We start from the raw sequence: 20,972 nt of genomic DNA, 5'->3' as shown, positions 1-20,972 counted from the left end.
AGAGTAAAAGACTTAGAGAAGAAGTTTAGGATACGGAATCTGAGTGAGATTAGCCAATATTTGGGCATTGACATTGTGAAGATTCCGGGTTCGGCATTCGGGAGGCCGCTGGGAAGCCCCACCGCCCGGCTGTCACCTTTTAAAACAGCCGGGGGGCTTCTCAGCGGCCTCCCGAATGCCGAACCCGGAAGTTCAGGTTTGGTGTTCGGGTTCAGGAGGACGCTGGGAAGCCCCCCGGCTCTTTTAAAAAGTGACAGCCGGGCGGCGGGGCTTCTCAGTGGCCTCCTGAACCCGAACTTTTGCTGAACTTCCGGGTTTGGCGTTCGGGAGGCCGCCGAGAAGCCCCACCACCCGGTTGTCACCTTTTAAAACAGCCAGGGGGCTTCCCGGCGGCCTCTCCGAATGCCGAACCCGGAAGTTCGGGTTTGGCGTTCGGGTTCAGGACTCTGAGAAGCCCCCCGGCTGTTTTAAAAGGTGACAGCCGGGTGGCAGGGCTTCTCGGTGGCGGCGGCGGCAGCAGGTTCGTAAGAAGGAAAAAGTTCGTAAGAAGAGGCAAAAAATTTCTGAACCCCAGGTTCGTATCTCGGGTTGTTCGTAAGACGAGGGGTTTGTATCATGAGGTACCACTGTATATGCAACCCTTTTAATAGAATAGTAAAACTCTAGCAATATATTCATGTAAGCATTTCTATCTCAATAAATTGGTCACTGGATTTCCACAACATTTAAAGGATCTGCTCCTCCTTATATAAGCCAAAATATATATATAATGGCAGAAATCATAGTTAGACATGACTCTTTCAATTTAAAATGTCTTTACTGATTGTAAAATATAAAAAGGCAAAAATAAACATTTAAAAATACAACAAAGAATAATTCACTTTTCATTATAGGAAAGCCCCTCCATCCAGTAATTATAATAAAAATAACAAACTATCTGAAAACTGTTTCCTAAATCTCTTCCATACTAAAACTGTGCAGCCCTGGAAATATATCCCATTTTTTTTACTGGAGACAAAAAGGGATATTTTAAAAGATTCATTCCAAAATTCTAATAAAATTCTACAAACTGCATTTTCTTCCAGGAAAAAAAAACGGTTGTGGTTGACTCTGGGCCAGCTCCTGCTCTGAGGACTGTGGATGTTGGTTTGGGAGAATCCTCAAATTCTCAGAGACTGGTTTTACTGCCAACAGCTTCAGACAGTGAAGATTCTGTGTCAAGGGCAGACTCTGGGAGTGAAGCAGGATCAGATGGTGAGGTAGATGCAGGCAGTCCATTAGCTAATGACCCCATTAGCGTGTCATCAGACTCAGAGGAAGAGAGATTAATAGATGTTCACAGGCGCAGGTTTATAACGAGAAGGGAACAACTGCGCAAGTATCATAGATGATAAGGGAGGATACCTGTGACTGGGACAATTAGGCTAATTGGGCTGCTGATAAATTGCCAGCGTGGCTGAGAGCGTGCGTGGGAGATTATCCATTTGGATAAGGACGTCGTGCTTGAACTTTATTCCTGATTATTCACAGACTCTTGGGGAGATTTCACAGTTAAGTGAAAACTTGTGGAGTGACTAAAAGAGGTTTTGGCTGTGACGTTTTTCACAGCTGCTCCTATCTGCTTTGATTTGTTTTATTCTCACAGCTGGCAACGTCTGTTATCTGCGTTTGAGCTCATTTGCTCAGTTTAAAGTGTGTGTGCACCGTATTTTTCTTTAATAAACTGTTCTGCTGTTTAATCTACATCAGCGTGTGTGTATTTGAATTTACATTCCTGACTTCTCTGGGGCTTGTAACGTGAGCCCGGCATAACAAAATCCTATGTGGCAAAGCAATTCAACTATCAGACTAACAAAAAAGGGAAAATAAAATACAAATTAATAGTTATTCAAAATTTGTCATGGATTAAGCTATATTTCTTAACTTTACACAATTGCAAAGATGTAATTTATATTGAGAAAAAGGTGGCAAAACTGACAGGTATATATTTGACACATTATAAAAAACAACAAAATGTAAAAACAACATGAAATAATTATATACTGTGTTTTCCCGAAAACAAGACCCTGTCTTATATTTTTTTGAACCTTGAAATAAGCGCTTGGCCTGATTGGGCTTATTATCAGAGGATGTCTTATTTTGGGAGAAACAGGGTATCAATTATTAATTGATGGCACCGGGCCAGAATACCTATGGGACCGCCTTCCAATGCCTGAATCACAGAGTTGGCCTTCTCCAGGTTCCGCCAACTAGACAATGTCAGTTGGCGGGCCCTAGGGGAAGAACCTTCTCTGTGGAGACCCCGGCCCTCTGGAATCAACTCCCCTGGAGATTCGTATTGCCCCTACCTTCCTTGCCTTCTTAAGACTCATTTATGCCGCCTGGCTTGGGGCTATTAGATTCTTGCACCCTGGCCGATGAATGTGCTGAAAGTTGATTGAATGGAAATGACTGCTTTTTATGGCTTGGGTGTTTTAGATTTTATATTTAATTAATTGGATCTAAAATGTCATACATTGTTTTACTATGTTGTAAGCCACCACAAGTCCTCAGAGGGGGGCGGCGTAAAAGTCAAACAAATAAACAAACAAATAAATAATGAAACTTTTCAAAGGCCTATTTTTAAATAACTAAAAGCAATTTGTTATTTTGCTAATGATTTATGTGTATGGGATGCAAGATAGTCATTACAAATAGCTTGATCTTACTTGGAAGAATTAATACAGTATATTCCTTCTTACAATTTCCTTACTGCTAACATTATATACACAAACTTTTTAGAGTTATTTAATTTAACTAGCTAGTTATGATTCATGCTCCATCTCTAAATCAGAATTAGGAAATTTCCACATAATGGAAGGCTATAGTTTGTTCAATTCTATGGTTTATCCAAACAAGAAGAGAAAAGAGAATGTAAAAAGAAAGTGAAGATTAAAAAGACTGTTTTAGCTCAATAAATTTGCTATTTATTTCATCTTAAACTATGTTGTGCAATATTAGTTAAAAATTTTAGTCAAATTGTACAGCAAAGTTAATTTGGGGAAACCTGCCCCTCTTCACAAATATCCATAAAAGCAAAGTGCGGCTTACCTGTTCAATTTCCTTTGTCTTTTGAGCAATTGCCTTTGAGCGACTAACATGATGGTTGTCTTCAAATAATTGATTGCTCTCTGTTATACTAGCACCTGCTTCTTCATGATGTTCTATATATAATGGATCTGAGGATGTGGCCTTTAAAAATGAAGAATAGTTGTATGTGGCTGAAATATTGTTGTTAAATAATTGCCATTAGTTGCAATTGCAATCTTGTATTTCAAGCAAAAAATTCACAACTTACATTAGAAAAACAATCAAATTTATTCTATCTATGAAATATGTATATATACTTACATTAAACCAGATATCAAAATATCTAGTTAATCAAATCATTGGGTAAACAATACATATTTCAGATCTGCTGATAGCAACCAGATGTATTACACTGGAAAATTTGGCTAGTGATTAAACACCAGTCTAGAAACTGGAGGACCAAGAGTTCTAGTCCCACCTTAACCACAAAAGTTAACTGGATGACCTTGGACTAGTCACTCTTTTTCAGCCCAACTGAGGGTTGCTCTTGTGGAGAAAACAGAAGGAAAAAGTATTAGTTGTGTTTGCTGTCATTAGTTATTTACAAAAATAATAAAGATGGGATATAAATAAATACATAAATTTTAAGATATTACCTTTCAGATTTTAAACATGCAAAAAGCAGAGAGTGAAATTTGATTAAGTGAAATCAAGTACATACAGTTTTAATGATATAGTTACTGTGGAAGAAGAATGAGAAATTTGAAAAGAACACAAGATCCATATTTTCAGATCTTTTCAACAAAGGCTATGCAATACTCATTGTCTAAACTTCAAGAACATTTTTTCCTCTTTGGAGAACAGCTTTGCATTTTGATGACAAGCTTGATCTTGAACTAGCTATGACCTTTTTAAAAATTTTCTACGAATCAAATATTAAATAAATGCCTGAAGCCTAATCATACACTAAATAAACATTTTACTTAGATAATTAAGCAAGATTCTTTAAGAAAAGAATAGTAGGCGATCATGTTTGATATGTAAAGGTAAGAATATCAGATCTGAAAAGCTAGGCATCTGTATTACACTGGGATGAAAATAAAAAAGTACATTCATCATCAAAGACACCATTCCGTCTTCTGTTTCTCATTAAAACATATTCTAAAACAATACATAGCCCAGCCATAACTGGGATTGGAATCTGTCATAAATCAGTTTGTTCATAAAACAAGATGTCATGTGATTGCAGCAACTTATGATGGTAATCATGTTGTTCTCCTCTGTAACCATTAACCAAGATCATGGGTCATAAAATCAGTATCTACTCAGTAAGGTAAGGGATTGCTTCCAATTTTCCCATCTGCTAATCTCCCTCTACATCTGAACTTTGGCAAATCTGCATCCTGCCTTGTGGGTCACCAAGCAACCCCAGGATTGTACTGCTTGCCCAGCGACCTTCTCTCCCAGTTCCCTGCACTAATCTTTCAGTTTTGCACCCAGCTACCAAAGCACAAATGGCTCACTGCCTTTGCTATCTTTTTTTTAGACTCTTTGCTGCCTCCTGTTTGGACCCAACTTTTCCTACAGTTGTCTTTTGCACTATACAGTGATACCTCTACTTACGAACGCCTCTACTGATGAACTTTTCGAGATACGAACCCAATGTTTAAGATTTTTTTGCCTCTACTTCTGAACCATTTTCTACTTACGAACCCACGCCCAGGTGCCTGTCCTCTCCTACTGCGCATGTGCTCTCTTATGCTGCCAGGATTTCCCATTTGGTTGCCGCCCCCACCAGGATTTCTCCTTTGGTTGCCGCCCCCGAATGTTGCCAGCCGAAGCACCTGGAATTTTCCCTTTACTTGGGGCGGCAGTCTGGAGGTGGAATCCTACCAGGTTGAGGGTCGGGTGGGGGGAGAGATAAAGAAAGGCAGATTGAAAGAAAAGAAAGCCTGGCTTCAATTCCTATCAGGTATCAGAGCCGTCACGAACGCGCAGCTCCCTTGCTTAGTCTCTCTTGGAAAGTGTGTGTGTGGGGTGTTTAAAGCTGGCCCGAAGCTTTATTTTCTTTCGCTCTGCCTTTCTTTATATCTCCCACCACCACCACCACTTTCCAAATAAGACTAAGCAAGGGAATTTGGAAAGCTTGGAGCGAGGAGCCCTAATCTTACCAGGCAGGGAGGGGACAGAGATAAAGGAAGGCAGAGGGAAAGAAAATAAAGCCTGGCTTCAATTCCTTTCAAGTATCAGAGCCATCACGAACACGCAGCTCCCTTGCTTAGTTTCGTTTGGAAAGCATGTGTATGAGGGGGTTTAAAGCTGTCCTGAAGCTTTATTTTCTTTCGCTCTGCCTTCCTTTATCTCTCTCCCTCTCCCCACCAGGTAGGATTAGGACTCTCTGTCATTCTCCTCGCTCCAAGCTTTCCAAGTTCCCTTGCTTAGACTTGTTTGGAAAGTGTGTGTATGAGGGGGTTTAAACCTGCTGTTCTGTTTCGGGTCTATTTGACCCGAAGCCAAGTTTGAGTCCCTGTAAAAAATTTTCCCTGCATATCTGAAACTTGAAATTTCATGACTGTTCATCATTTCAGGGGTTCTCTCTATGAGAATTTTTTTTGGGGGGGTGGGGGGCTTAGTTTTTGCTGGGCAAAAAAAGTTACAAATCTTCTGTTCCCGGGTCACCCTGACCCGGACCGAAAACTCTTCATTTGCAGTGCTTATGTTTGGTCTTTTTGAAAGCTTTTTTCACTTGGAAAGTAGTCTGAACATTTCTGCACACAATGATATGAAAATTGAAATGAAAAAAGTAATTCTTATTGGTTTATTTTGCTGATATAATGCACGCCCCCCCTGTTTTTGTGAAAGTTTTTTCAATTTATGGATAGTTTTGCTTGCAAAATGCATTCTATTTTACTGGAGTTGGTGTGGGATTGGTAGCTTGAACATTTCTGAATATAAGAAAAATATAAAGGAACTGAAAAAAATGATTCTTACTGGTTTTTTAACATCAGAAATAAGCCCCCCCCCCCTCAGCTGCTTGCAACCATTTTCACTTTTTATTTTTTTATGCTCCAAATCCGAAATATTCTTTAAAATCTTAGGCATTCATTTACTCAATTTAACAATGCTGATCATCAAAAAATATTTTTGGGGTGGTGGCTAATTGTTTTCTGGGCAAAAAAAAAATCATCACTTCGAGTCTGTTTCTGTTTGTATGTGACCGGACCAAAAATAATTTTTTTAGGTACTTGAATTTGATCTTTTTGAAAACTTTTTCAACTGGAAAACTAGTTTGAACATTTATGAACATAATGATATGAAAATTGAACTGGAAAAATTGAGACTTATATTTTTATTTTGATCAAGAAGCCCCTCCCCCCATCCTTTCTGAATTTCGTGTCAATTTCTATTTTTTAAGGCTACAAATCCCTAAGGAATTTCCCCCCAAAAGATTTGATATACTAAATTGAACATTTCTGAATATAAGAAAATATAAATGAACTGGAAAAAATGGTTCTTATTGGTTTATTTTTGCCACAAAACGGCCACCCCCCCTCGGCCTTGCTGTGTGCCATTATTGTCACTTTTTATACATATTTGGCTAGAAATATTTGGAATATCCTTTTGAAAATCAACCACATTGTAGCCAGAGAACTAATTTTATGAAACAAATCCATTTTACTAAAAAAAAGTATGTAAGTTTGAAATTAACAGCATAATTTTTATATACAGTGAACCCTCGATCATCGCGAGGGTTCCGTTCCAGGACCCCACGCGATGATCGATTTTTAGCGAAGTAGCGGTGCGGAAGTAAAAACACCATCTGCGCGTGCGCAGATGGTGTTTTTGCTTCCACTGCCGCCCGCCCTTCGCCCGCCCACCCTGTTGCTCGCGCCTGGGGTGCGCGCGCGGTGGGGACTCCCTAGATCCGCTTCCCAGCTGGGGAGCAAAGCTGGGATGTCCCCAAGCGCGCGCGCTTTCCCCAGCAACGCGCGCGGGGTGGGGACTCCCTAGATCCGCTTCCCAGCTGGGGAGCAAAGCTGGGAAGTCCCCAAGCGCGCGCGCTTTCCCCAGCAACGCGCGCGTGGTGGGGACTCCCTAGATCCGCTTCCCAGCTGGGGAGCGAAGCTGGGATGTCCCCAAGCGCGCACGCTTTCCCCAGCAACGCGCGCGCGCGGTGGGGACTCCCTAGATCCGCTTCCCAGCTGGGAAGCGGAGCTAGGCTGCCCCAAGCTCGCGCGCACTGCCCGCCCGCCCACGCTGTTGCTGGCTCCGCTTCCCAGCTGGGAAGCGGAGCTAGGCTGCCCCAAGCTCGCGCCGCCCGCCCGCCCACGCTGTTGCCGGCTCCGCTTCCCAGCTGGGAAGCGGAGCTAGGCTGCCCCAAGCTCGCGCTCCAGCCCACCGCCGCTGGGGTCTTACGGGGCAAGAGGGGGAAGACCCAGGGAAGCCTCTGCCCGGCGGGGAAACTCCACCATCTACGCATGCGTGGAAGGGCACGCATGCGCAGATGGTGGAGTTTACTTCCGGGTTGAAAACTAGCGAAATAGCCCTTTCGCGATCCTTGAGGACGCGAAACTCGAGGGTTCACTGTAAATTGAAATAATTGAACACAGGGGGAGGCATACATTTATGTGCAAAATAAACCAATATGCATCAATTTTTCCAGTTCAATTTTCATATCATTATGTTCAGAAATGTTCAAGCTACCAATCCCACACCAACTTTAGTAAAATAGAATGTATTTTGCTAGCAAAACTATCCATAAAGTGAAGACTATTTAAAAAAACGGGGTGGCGTGCATTTCATCAACAAAATAAACCAATATGCATCAATTTTTCCAGTTCAATTTTCATATCATTATGTTCAAAAATGTTCAAGCTACCAATCCCACACCAACTTTAGTAAAATAGAATGCATTTTGCAGGCATAATTATCAATAAACCTAAAAAAAAATCACAAAAACGGGGGGGGGGAGGCATATTTATGTGCAAAATAAACCAATAAGGATTAATTTCTTCAGTTCAATTTTCATATCATTGTGTGCAGAAATGTTCAGACTACTTTCCAAGTGAAAAAAGTATTCAAATTGACCAAACATAAGCACTGCAAATGAAGAGTTTTCGGTCCGGGTCAGGGTGACCCGGGAACAGAAGATTTGTAACTTTTTTTAAACAGAACAGCACACACACAAACCCACTTTCCAAGCGAGAATAAGCAAGGGAGCTTGAGAAGCTTGGAGCTTGTGCGTGTGTGGGTTTAAAGCTGGACTGAGGAGAATGACAGAGAGCCCTAATCCTACCAGAACAAAAGGCAGAGCCTCTTCCTCCAGGGAGACCCTATTCTATAAAAGGACAGCACGCTGAGGGGGAAACACACTGCCTGCGTGGCAGGGACTCGTTTAGCTACCTAGGCTGGAGCACATTAACTCTAACTATGGAAGAAATGAAGTCACTTCCACTCTCCAGCGCCGCCAATGGCATTAAGAGTCCCCCCCTCCACCGTTAGGATTTTGAAATGCGGTAGTGGCCGGTGAAGGTGGGGAAACGAAAGAGAAGGGGTGCGCAGGATCATGTGGAAGTGGCTTCGGAGGGGTCTTGCCGTGTCGCCCCTCCACTGTCCTCACCCTTGCCAGGCAGAACTCGGAAACTTTGCCTCATAATGGCATTGGCTCTCTCGGAAGACTGGGCAAAACTCCACCCCAGCAGAGAGGAACTCAGGAAGCTCCACGTCGGGGACACGCGAGAAAGGGAAGCCAGTTGGGGAAAGTGGAGGGTGTTTGAATGCAAATCTTCTCCGATCTACCACATGGTTCCTGTTTCTCCCACCGCCCAAATTCCGAGCTTTTACTTCTTTCCTAATGGGTTTGCACGCATTATTTGCTTTTACATTGATTCCTATGGGAAAAATTGCTTCTACTTACAAACTTTTCTACTTAGAAACCTGGTCATGGAATTGAATTAAGTTCGTAAGTAGAGGTATCATTGTATTTGAGTTTGAATTGCTCCTGTAGTTGTAAATGTAGTGAGTTGGCAAAGATCCAAAATTCTACGTGGCCTGTGGTCATGTGATCAAAACCTGGAAGCTTGGAAACTTGTTTATACTTACAAACGGTTGCAGTACCCAGTGAGCACCCCTTGCAACCTTCCCTGCTCGACTTCTCCAGAAGAGTCAATGGGGAAGCTGGCAAGAAAGTCTGAAGATTATTAGGGTAAGTCTCTTCCACTGCCCCAGCCATTCTACACTCATGTCACACCAACCACACATAATTTTGTGCACTCTCCCTGGCTTGCACTGCACCTATACATCCCTCCGAACTCTAACCACTTGTGCATTTCCTTAGATTGCCTGCATTCCCTCTTTTGCACTCACCTTGCCCTTCATTGTGCCTTTCCTATACTTGCACACACGCTCTTGTTCCCTTTTGTATTTAGCAGCAGCCACTTACCTGCCTTATGACCTGGCATTTGCAACTTTTTGTTAGCTTCCCCAGCAATTTTGATTATAGGAAGCTGGCAGGAAGTTGCCTTACCTAATTGTCAGATTTGGAATTCGGAAGTGCAAGGACCGCCATTGCTAAGTAATTACATTTTATGACATTGCTTAGCCAATAGAAATTATGGTCCCAACTGCCATTGTATGTTAAGTACTACCTGTATGTTTTAAGCAAACTTGCATGGTTGATTAACTTGGAAAAATTGTATTATCCAACTGACTAAAAACTAGGAATTTCAAATCTGCCCTCTCGGTTGTGTGGGAATAGAAGTTTGTTCAGCTCATGCATGACAGTTTATCGCAGTACGGTTGGTACAAGAATTAACCAATTACTAATACAGTAATACCTCGTATTTCGAACTTAATTGGTTCCGGGACGAGGTTCGTAAGGTGAAAACATCTTATGATATACAGGACCTGTATACTGCACAAGTCAAAAAGAGGGTGGGTAAAATATTTACTGACCCCTCACATCCTGGACACAAATTGTTTCAACTCCTACCCTCAAAACGTCGCTACAGAGCACTTCACACCAAGACAACTGGACACAAGAACAGTTTTTCCCCGAATGCCATCACTCTACTAAACAAATAATTCCCTCAACACTGTCAGACTTTCTACTAAATCTGCACTTCTATTCTACTAGTTTTTCTCATCATTCCTATCACCCATTTCCTCCCATGTTGACTGTATGACTGTAACTTGTTGCGTATATCCTAAGATTTTTATTAATATTGCTTCTTCATTGCTTATTTGACCCCTATGACAATCATTAAGTGTTGTACCACATGATTCTTGACAAATGTATATTTTATTTTATGTACGTTGAGAGCATATGCACCAAGACAAATTCCTTGTGTGTCCAATCACACTTGGCCAATAAAAATTCTATTCTATTCTATTCTATTCAATGTTTCCAATAGGAATTAATGGAAAAGCGAATAATGCGTGCAAGCCCAAAACTTTTGCCTTACTACCACCGGCATTCGGATCCTTGTTCAGGGGTGGGTGGAGGGTGGGGGAAGACAGCGCAGGCTGCCCAGAGGGAGCCTCTTGGGTGGATTGACACGCGCAGGAAGCTGCCTGGTGGCATGTCAACCAGAGGGGCTTCCACCCTCCTTGAAAGTTTTTGGTGATGGCAAAGGAGACTCCCGGCACTAGGGCTTCAGACAAGGCTCCTTTGACAAGATGTCGCCCTTGCTCCTCCCCCTCCGGAGCCCTTTTGTCTCCCCGGCCAAAGAAGCAATGACCAATTGAAGTAGCGATCCGGAGTCCTAATATGGCCGCTGCTTTTCCTCCCTCTGTTTGATCCTGCACAGCCCCGTCCAGGAGAAACCGCTCCGAGTCCTCTTTGCCCCTCCCGCCCATTGGAAAGAGGAGAAAGAGAGGAAGGGAAAGAGGGAAAGAGAGAGGGGGGAGTGTGCGTATGTGCGTGTGTGTGTGTGTGTGTGAGAGAGAGAGGCTGACTGCCTCTCCTTTGCAATGACACCTGAGGACGAGAGAGCAGCTGAGGGACGGGCGAACGTGGGTTTCTTTCTTTATTTCTCCCTCCTCGTCATTTCAACCTTCTCCTCAGAAGCTTCCTCCCAAATGTGCCTCAGGCAGCTTCGCAGCCTCATGTTTCCGTGGAGGGGTGTGTGTGTGGATGGGGAGGGGCCTTCCCCGTCTTTCCCAGAGCTGTTGCCTCCCCTCCTCTGACTAAGCGTGTTTTCATGGTGTGCTGGGCTGGCAATGGGCTGGCCCTACCGAAATCCGGGTGGGGGATATCTATCTATCTATCTATCTATCTATCTATCTATCTATCTATCTATCTATCCATCCATCCCTCATCTACATACCTATCTATCTATCCATCCATCCATCTATCCTCTATCTATCCATCCATACATCTATCCATCATCTATCAATCTATCAATCTATCTATCAACCTACCGACCTACCTATCCATTATCTATCTATCTATCTATCTATCTATCTATCTATCTATCTATCTATCTATCTATCTATCCATGTATCTGTCCATCCACCCATCCACCCACCTACCTACCTATCCATGCATCTACCCATCATCTACCTACCTACCTACCTACCTACCTACTCATCCATCCATCCATTCATCCATCCATATATCATTATCTACCTACCTACCTACCTACCTATCCATTATCTATCTATCTATCTATCTATCTATCTATCTATCTATCTATCTATCTATCTATCTATTATCTATCTGTCTGTCTCTCTATCTATCTATCCATCGATCCATCCATCCATCCATCTAAAGGCTTGCATGAGAAGGGAATGGAAACAGTTGCCAGTCCTGGATACGTAACGAAAGTTGGGGGGGGGGGGCTTTCACTTGGGATAGGGACGAAGCAGCCAGGCAGCTTCAGGTAACATTGCAAAGGCATGTATGGGAGGACGCTTCTGACAAGATTGAAACGATGAGGGGGGAGAAATAAAGAAAGAAACCCGCGTTTGCCTGTCCCTCAGCTGTTCTCTCGTCCTTGGGCAAAGCTGCCGGGCGCGTCCAGGGGGCAAGCCCAGCACAGCAGACAGGCAGCTTCTGGTGTCATTGCAAAGGAGAGGCAGTCAGCCTCTCTCTCTCTCTCTCTCTCTCTCTCTCACACACACACACACACACACACACACACTCCCCCCTCTCTTTCCCTTCTACTCTTTCTCCTTTTCTTTCTCTTTCTCTTTCTGAGGGGCAAGAGGGGAGAGGAGGACTCTGAGCGTTTTCTCCTCGCCGGGGCTGCCGAGGATCAAAGGGAGGGAGGAGAAGCAGCGGCCAGATTAGGACTCCGGGCCACTACTTCAACTGGCCGCTGCTTCTTTGGCTGGGGAGAAAAAGGGGAGCACGTGACTGTCCCCGGAGGAGGGGGGAGGATCTCACCCAGCTGCTGGAAAGCAAAGGGAAAACGCCAGGTGCTTCAGCTGGCAACAGTCCGGAGCGGCAAACAAATGGCAGTGGCAATCACATGGCAGGGAAATCCCTGCGACATTAAGAGTGCGCACGCGCAGTAAGAGAGCCCCTGCACCCGGGCTTGGGTTCGTAAGGTGAAAATGGTTCTTAAGACAAGGCAAACAAATCTTAAACTCTGGGTTAGTATCATAAAAAGTTCGTATGAAGAGACGTTCGTAACACGAGGTATCACTGTACCACTATGGTGAATGGCTACTTTCTTACTTTTAACTTTATATAACATTGTTACAGTCTATGCTAGTTAACATTTCTTCATTAGTATCTTAACTAAGGTTAGTATCAACTAACTAACTAAATTTGATAAATCTCATAAACTGAATTTTATTAAATTTTTAGGAATATATAACTTTTTTGAATTTTGTGGATCACACCATGATGCACTTCCTGAAAAAAAGAATAATATTTCTTTCTTTAAAAGTTGAAATGGAAAAAACTCTGGATAAGTGTAATCAATAAATATTGGTTTTACAGAAGTAATAAAAAATTCTGGAATTTAGAATCTAGAAGAAATAGTAAAACCCAATATGATAGCGTGGATGACCAACTTTGGCTACCCCACCCAGTTAAATGATTGGGAAAGATTATGGAAAATTTACTATAAAATGACCCTTTCGGTGCCTTATAAAGAAAATCTACATATGATGTTTTACCAGTGGCATTATGCCCTGGCACGTTTAGCCAAAATACGTCCGAATAAAAGCAATAAATGCTGGAAATATAAATCCGCTATTGGTACATATTATCATATTTGGTGGATTTGTTCGGAAACAACAAAATTCTGGTCTATGATTAAAAACTGGCTGAAAGAAATTTTAAATTATGAAATGGAATTGAAACCGGAAACTGGAAACGAAATAGGAATTATTAGAGGACAACATAGAAAAGATTATTATTTAATAGCATATATACTGACAGCGGCAAGGTTGGTTTTCGCACAAAACTGGAAAAAAGAAAACATACCAAGTGAAGAGGTGGCGATTAGGAAAATGTTAGTGTGCCAAATTAAGCAAACTTACTTTAGAATTATAAAATAAACAAGATAATGAATATTATACCATATGGGGGAAACTATACAGTTGGATAGAAAAGAAAAAAAAAAGATTTAATTTTTTTTAAAGGGATATCGTAGAGACAGAAATATAAATGTAAAATTCATATTAAATTGGTAGATTTTGTGGTTATTATGGTTTGTTAGTTTATGTTTTATGTTCTGTATTTTATGTTTTCAATAAAAATTTAATTTTTTTTAAAAAAAGTCTGTATTATTAAACTACCAATTCATACTACAGGAGGGGTGGTAATTAATTTTTCCAAAGCACCACATGAAAAATTGGGACTATTATGGAGGGCCACCAGCGCCCTGCACCGCCCCTCCTGCCACCCTAGCCTGCACTACTGATCCCCACCCCCACTGGCTGTAGTGGGATCACTTGCAGGGCAGGTATTACCCACAGAATATAAAATGCCCTGGTATGGACTTGCACAAGTTAAGTTGGTAACTATAGAATTATCAAATTTATTAATATTGTGAGGTTAACAATTAGGAAACATCATTCATTCAACATATATTGCTCATTGTTTTTCTGTTCAACCTATTCCACATGATTGCAAGCCCAGTACTGAAAAAACTGAGCTTCAGGAGGAAAGGCAGAATATAAATGAGTGAATAAAATAAATGACCATGTATAAATGTTTATTAGTGTTATTTTTTACTCACGTCATACTCTGAAATTTCAGGTACACTGCTTGCCCCTACTTTCTCTATCTTTTCAGCTGCCCATCGGCTTGCAACTTCTGCAAGCTCCTTTTCCGATAATCTGCTGCTTTTGTCTAAAGTCTGATGAAAAAAAATCCCAATGTGTAAATGAAGTCGTATACTATAAGAAACATTTTAGTGAACAGTTTAAGAATCCTGAATTAGACTCAAATGTATTACTGCAGCAAAAGCTATGTACTGAATAAAGAATATTTAAATTATTCCAGCAGAACTCTCCCAACAATAAACTGCCTGTAGAAAACTGAGAAACTTTCCAAAATAAACTAAGGACACAGGTGCACCAAGACACAGAAGAGACTAATTGATAACCCCATTTCACTCTAGTTTAATGTAACACTTTAAAATATATGCACAAAATCAAAATCAAGAGAAAAACATGCAGCAAAAACATTCTCCATTCAAATTATTTTTACTGCTAAAGATTTAGAACAATTTAGATAATAAGCTTACTTCTGCAGGTGATAGTGCTGTAGCTCCTGAAGGAGATACGTCTCTTGAAGTCTTCAAACTCTGAGTTGAAGATCTCTCTTTATGTAAAGAGAATTAAAAAATATGAGGAGAAAAACATTTTATCTTTTAGTACTAAGTCTATGGTTAGACTGAAAACATGTTACAAAACTACTAAGACTGTATGTTGAATATGGATTAGACTAGTGGTTCTCAAAACATTTTGGTCTGAGAAGCTCTTCAACATTCTTAAAAATGATTGAGGTTCATCTTTTAAGTGATTGAAAGAGCATGTGTTTACATGGATTATATCTATCAATAACTGCTGCATTAGAATTTTTTTTAAAATGTTAAAAATATTTGACTTTTTGTGGACCCCTCTGTGGACCCCTTTGTGGATTCCCTATAACACACTTTGGGAAGCACTGGGTTAGACCAATATTTTTCAACCTATAGTATGCATACCAGTGGTATGATGCAGAAATAAAAGGGTTTTTATTTTTTATTTTCCTAGTATAATTACTGGGAAATTGGAACTTTCCTGATAATTAAGATTTGTTTCCTTTTCTCTTTGTGACCAGCATGAAGTTTGATACATCTGGCACTTTATATACTTCATTCACTAAACAACTTGAAGAACTTCTGCCTTTTTATTGAAACTAGTATAATAATTAGACAAGGGGTGTCAGACTGGCGGCCTGTGGACCGGATGCGTCACACACAGGCCACACCCATCTCAGCTCTGCAGAAAAGCATTGTGAAACATCCATGATGGCAATGTGACGCCAAGAGTTTTACACCTGGCTAAGAGTTTTACACCCGTTATCTAGGGTGAAGAAGTATTGCCCACAGAAAGTCAGATACTTTATTGAAGGGGATTCTTTGCAAACTACAGTACTGTATTTCCCTAATTTTCCCAAATTCTTATCTTCACTTTCCTAGATGTGTATTTCATGTTTTTCTATAAAATCTTTGCTGCTTTGTGAAGAAACACACACACACACACACACACAAGTTGTTCTCATTTTCTCTCAGCACTACCAGGTTCCTTCCCTTCATATTTTCCTCAAGTATATATTTCACAGAGCATATTATGATTCATGATATTATGTTATTCCTTTTATTGAACTGCTTTGGACTTTTATCAGTTTGTGCAAACAACTAAAAGAAACAAAAGCTTTCCTCCAAAGCAGCAAAAACAAATAAGAAGTCATTGGCAGATCAGTAATTTTTCTTCAGTTTTAGAATGCTTATATTTAATTCTTTTTCATCCCCCACTCAATGGCTATACATAGCCTTTTACCCTTTTTTTACTTTGCAACTAGAAGCAAAGAAAGCAAGAAGCTAGAATAAGCTTTGGTCATACAGTAGTTGTTTAGCCCACTGTTTTAGCCATATTTTGATTCTTTGCCTATGGGTAGAAATGGGAGAAAACGGATACATATTTAAACAGTAATTTTAACAAAGCTGTTTGCTCAATTTGAACCATACACCATTTTTTTTTGTTATGATAGGTATATTGTTTAATAATTAAGATGGAATATTGTTTAACAATTTAGATGGAATTCATAAAGGTTTAGATATAACCATGATGAAGAATAACACATAAAGTTCAGAGTTCTTCTCAGAAAAAGTTAGGAAAGGATGTTTGTAGTATGATGGGATTCATGTTCCTGACACAATTGAGTTGTGGGGCATTCTATTCAGAGAAATATTGTTCTGGAGAAAGGAATTGAATACACTGTCCAACTACATGAGTGGAATACAAAATTTTAAAAAATATTCTGTTAACCTAGAAAAATACTTACTTTTAAAATGATATTTATATTTTTAATGTTCTTGAATTAGCCAATTAGGTTACAATTATATACAATTATGCAACATACTGACTATGTACAAACCCAATTCAAATAAAGTTCTAATGTATCTTTGACTTGAATTAGATTGCTTCATTGCTTATCTTTAGTATTTTCCTAAACAAAATCAAGTGACTACATTGTATTACAGTGATCCCCCGCTCGTTGCGAGGGTTCCGTTCCAGGAGCCCCCGCAACGAGCGGGTTTTCGCGAAGTAGCGATGCGGAAGTAAAAACACCGTCTGCGCATGTGCAGACGGTGTTTTTACTCCCACAGCGCTAGCGAGGAGCCGAAGATTGGGGGCGGGGCGGCTGTTTGCCGCCGGCATGGAGGGCTTCCTAGCAGCCCCCCAAACCCGGGTTGGGGGTCCGGGGGGCGCTGGCTCTCGGCGCTTTTGAGCTGAGTCCGGAAGCGAATTCGCTTCCGGACTCAGCTCAAAAGCGCCGATAGCAAGCGGCAAGGAACGGCTTGTCTCGGCGCTTTCGAGCTGACCGGACTCAGCTCGAAAGCGCCGAGACAAGCCGTTCCTTGCCGCTTGCTATCGGCGGTTTTGAGCTGAGTCCGGAAGCGAATTCGCTTCCGGACTCAGCTCAAAACCGGCGATACCAAGCGGCAAGGAACGGCTTGTCTCGGCGCTTTCGAGCTGACAGCTCGAAAGCGCCGAGACAAGCCGTTCCTTGCCGCTTGCTATCGGCGCTTTTGAGCTGAGTCCGGGAGCGAATTCGCTCCCGGACTCAGCTCAAAAGCGGCGAGAATGAACGGCGTGGGCGGGCGAAGGGCGGGCGGCAGCGAGGAGTTTGCGTGGGCGGTGGGGAAACTCCTCGCTGACGCCAGCAAGAGGGGGAAGACCCAGGGAAGCCGCTGCCATCTACGCATGCGTGCCCGGCACGCATGCGTAGATGGTATTTTTGACTTCCGGGTTGAAAAATAGCGAAGTACCCTGTTCGCAATGGTTGGGGACGCAATAAACGGGGGATCACTGTACTTCTAGGAGCAATTTCACTGCAGATCATAAAAACACGTTCACGTAATTCTTATATTACTAACTTAAGACAGATACTGCTTGAGTTTACTGAGATACTGCTTGAGATAATGCTTATTATATTACTAGCTCAAGACAGATACTACTACTGTATCCAGGGACAGAACTACTTCTCAAGGGATGTTACACTTTTCATTAATTAATGGTTCCTTCTATTTTCCCAGAATCATCTCCATCATCCAGATGACTTTCTGCATTTTGTTAGAAGTAGTTTTGGAGACCAAGAAATGGCCGGGGGTAAAGAAGAATGTATAAATGGAAAGAATTTTGGAAAGACGATCAAAGGCCTGGAGACTAAATCATATGAAGAACAGTTGCAGGTTTTGGGTCTGGCTAGTCTAAAGAAAAGAAGAATTAGGGGTGACACGATAGCAGTAATCCAGTATTTGAGAGGCTGCCACAAAGGGAGGGTGTCAAATTATCCTCCAAAGCAGCAGAGGGCAGGACAAGAAATAATGGTTGGAAACTAAACAAAGAGAGAAGCAATTTGGAATTAAGGAGAAACTTCCTCATGGTGAGGACAATTAACCAGTGGAACAGCTTGGCTGGAGGTTTTAAGAAAAGGCTGCAGTGTCTGAGATGGTATAGGTTCTCCTGCTTGAGCAGGGGGCTGTACTAGAAGACTTCCAAGGCCCCTTCCTACTCTACTCTCTTCTCTATGCTTCCGTGTTCAGATAGACAAGGACTCTTTGGATCTCTAATCTATCTAATAAATAAAATCTCATCAACATTCTTTTAGGGATAGCCTTAAATTATTAAACCTGTGGCTTCAGTAGCATAACAAAATATGTAGTGACATACATAAGGGAATGTGAAATGCTGTGTTAGATACATTTGTAAAGCAGAACTTATTTAATTTGTAAACAAAGATATAATATAAAAAAATATCAATGAAATGAGAATTCACAATAAAATATTACATACCAACAAAATGTGTGTGCTGAAATGATGTATGGACGATAAATAATGAAACAACTTGCTTTGCCTCTCCTTCTCACTCCCTTTGTATCTTCCTTTCCTATCTGCCTTGTGTACTTTAAGATTCTTATTTGTTTGCTCATTACTATGCAAAATTGCTACTTGAAATATTCTTTCACTTGAGAAAATGTAAATCTATATGGTGCCAAGGATTGAAAATTTCCAATTTTGAGTACTTTAGATTTTGTTTGCAAGGATAACCCTTCCAGCTCATGGCTTTGGGTTTTCATTTTTGAATTGTTAATCCTACATTACCTTGCAGGAAAATATTTCTTTTATGTAAAAATGACATACTTCTGCTATGCTGGGACTGATGGAAGGTGTAGGCTTTGCTTCTATCAGGCGAATAACTTCTGCTGCTTACACTGGAGCCAGATCTGCTGTGAGGAGATTCTCTCCGGCCAATTGGTGATTCTCTGAAGTAAGGTGAATCCCTTTTATGTGGGGAGCGATCTCTTGTATACGGAGGATACAGAGGTTTCCGTCGTATGCCATCTCTTTAAAAATCATTGCAACAAATAGATTAAAACATTCCTTTATTCAGCAAGAACGGCAAGTAAAGACTAATCTTTTTTGGATTCTTTTCCTTAGAAAAAGGTTCTCAATTTTCTAATGGATAATGAAGGAATACAATGAAAATCAGGATTTTTTAAATTAAAAAACCCAAATTACTTAATCATTCAAGCAGGAAAAAAAATCAACAAAGTGTTTAGCGTAAAGCGTTACAGATTAAGGAGACAAGTTCAAATTTTGAACTGTCTCAAAAATAAGTACAGTACTACTTCTTTGCTAATTCATTTTAGGAGTCGGGAAGATTTTTTACATTTTAAAATATTTTCCCATTAAGAAAAATGGACTTTATACATATACAGACTGAAAATCTTTTTTATATTTTCTTGGATTGTAGAAACAACTGTCTTTTATATAATGACCAATTTAAATCCAATGAAAACAAAATTCTACTCACTAGAAAACTAAATGGCCAAAGTTAACATTGCATCTGGCCATTAAATCAAAGCACAATATACATAAGGAGAATAAACAAAACTTCAAACCTAGAGATACTCATAAAATTAATGTGTGCAAACCCACATTAAGTAGATCCAGATTAGGGCTGTCCATTACAGCTAGGAAATAGTGAAGGAGTACTTTTCAATGTATTGAAAGTTCTCACATCCGCTCTAGGCTTTTACAGCCATTTTATTGCATGCAATAAAAAGGATCTATCTAAAGCAACCTGAAACCCAAGTTATTTAATGCTTATTTCTGTCTTTTTCAAGTATATGTTGTTAAGTGTATGACTTCCAGTGAGTAACACAGATTCAGCCATTGAATTAAAGGTAAATAGAGCAAAAATGATCTGTAGTGTACACTAAGGCTCTTCAGCATTGAAACAAACATAATTTGCATGAAGCTTTTACTTTGTGGTAGCTAACAATAAAACAATCACAGTACTCGCATCAACTTAGCAAGATAGATTCCGAAAGTAATATAACCAAATACTTGACCCCAATAACAACCAAAGAAGTACAAATATGTAATCTTCATTTTAATTAAATGTAGAGTATAATTCAACAGCCGCAGAACAAATAGTCTGAGGCTGCCAGGGAACCTGAAGATACTCTGTGAGAGTGGAAGCAATGATCACAGCAATAAGAGAAGACTGTTTGGAACTCATCTCCAGATCAGGAGAGAACAAGAATCACTCATAGAGTCTGCCCACAAATACTGATTCCCAGCTGGTTTGAGAACTCTGGGAACCACTTGTGTAAGCCGTGGCTGAGCATCTTCAGATAGCAAATTCGCCTACTTCCTCTCTTAATTTCTTTAGGAATTGCTTATTACTGATTTTCTGGATGTTAAGAATCGTCTCAAAGACAAGTTCACTCATGCCAGGAAAGTTTTTTTCTATCCTGGATAAAATAGGTTTAATGTAAATTTAAGGATTAAAAAGAAAAAATGTTGGGGAAAACAGCAAAAGGTAATTGAAGGTTGATTTTGGAAGAGCTGAATGGATCCCTTGGGGCAGAAATAACTGCAATTAAGCATTTCCAATAACCATGGATCAGAGCTGTACACACTGGCTTGGAGAATTTTATCCCATCATTTCTTACAAAACAAAACAAAACAAGCTTACATTTATTATAATATTTTAACACCTCTCCATGTCCTATGTTATTAGATGGCGTAACAATCATTAAAAAAATCAATCATAATAAAATAATAAATATCACATCAAAGGCATAAGCACTATCCAATGTAAAAGATTACAAGTAATTCCCATTTAATGACTCTAAGCAGGACCAGAATTTCCTTTGTTAAGA

At 40.6% G+C, this 20,972-nt stretch overlaps 1 protein-coding gene across 20 annotated transcripts in view; it reads right to left on the bottom strand.

Moving 5' to 3' along the window:
- The window catches only part of PPHLN1 (periphilin 1), a 153,334-nt gene that overhangs the window by 55,892 nt on the left and 76,470 nt on the right, over positions 1 to 20,972 (bottom strand). For all 20 annotated transcript variants that reach the window (XM_070755562.1, XM_070755553.1, XM_070755547.1 and 17 more), the window contains 4 exons: positions 18,943 to 19,145; positions 14,775 to 14,851; positions 14,265 to 14,384; positions 3,091 to 3,231 (listed from right to left, as the gene is read on the bottom strand). In XM_070755562.1, the coding sequence (XP_070611663.1) occupies positions 3,091 to 3,231; positions 14,265 to 14,384; positions 14,775 to 14,851; positions 18,943 to 19,145 (541 nt within the window). The remainder of the gene's footprint in view (positions 1 to 3,090; positions 3,232 to 14,264; positions 14,385 to 14,774; positions 14,852 to 18,942; positions 19,146 to 20,972) is intronic.

This window comes from Erythrolamprus reginae, chromosome 6 (genome assembly GCF_031021105.1).
Source record: "Erythrolamprus reginae isolate rEryReg1 chromosome 6, rEryReg1.hap1, whole genome shotgun sequence".
In the NCBI taxonomy this organism is placed as follows: Eukaryota; Metazoa; Chordata; class Lepidosauria; order Squamata; family Dipsadidae; genus Erythrolamprus; species Erythrolamprus reginae.
This window is presented reverse-complemented; position numbering and strand designations above follow the sequence as displayed.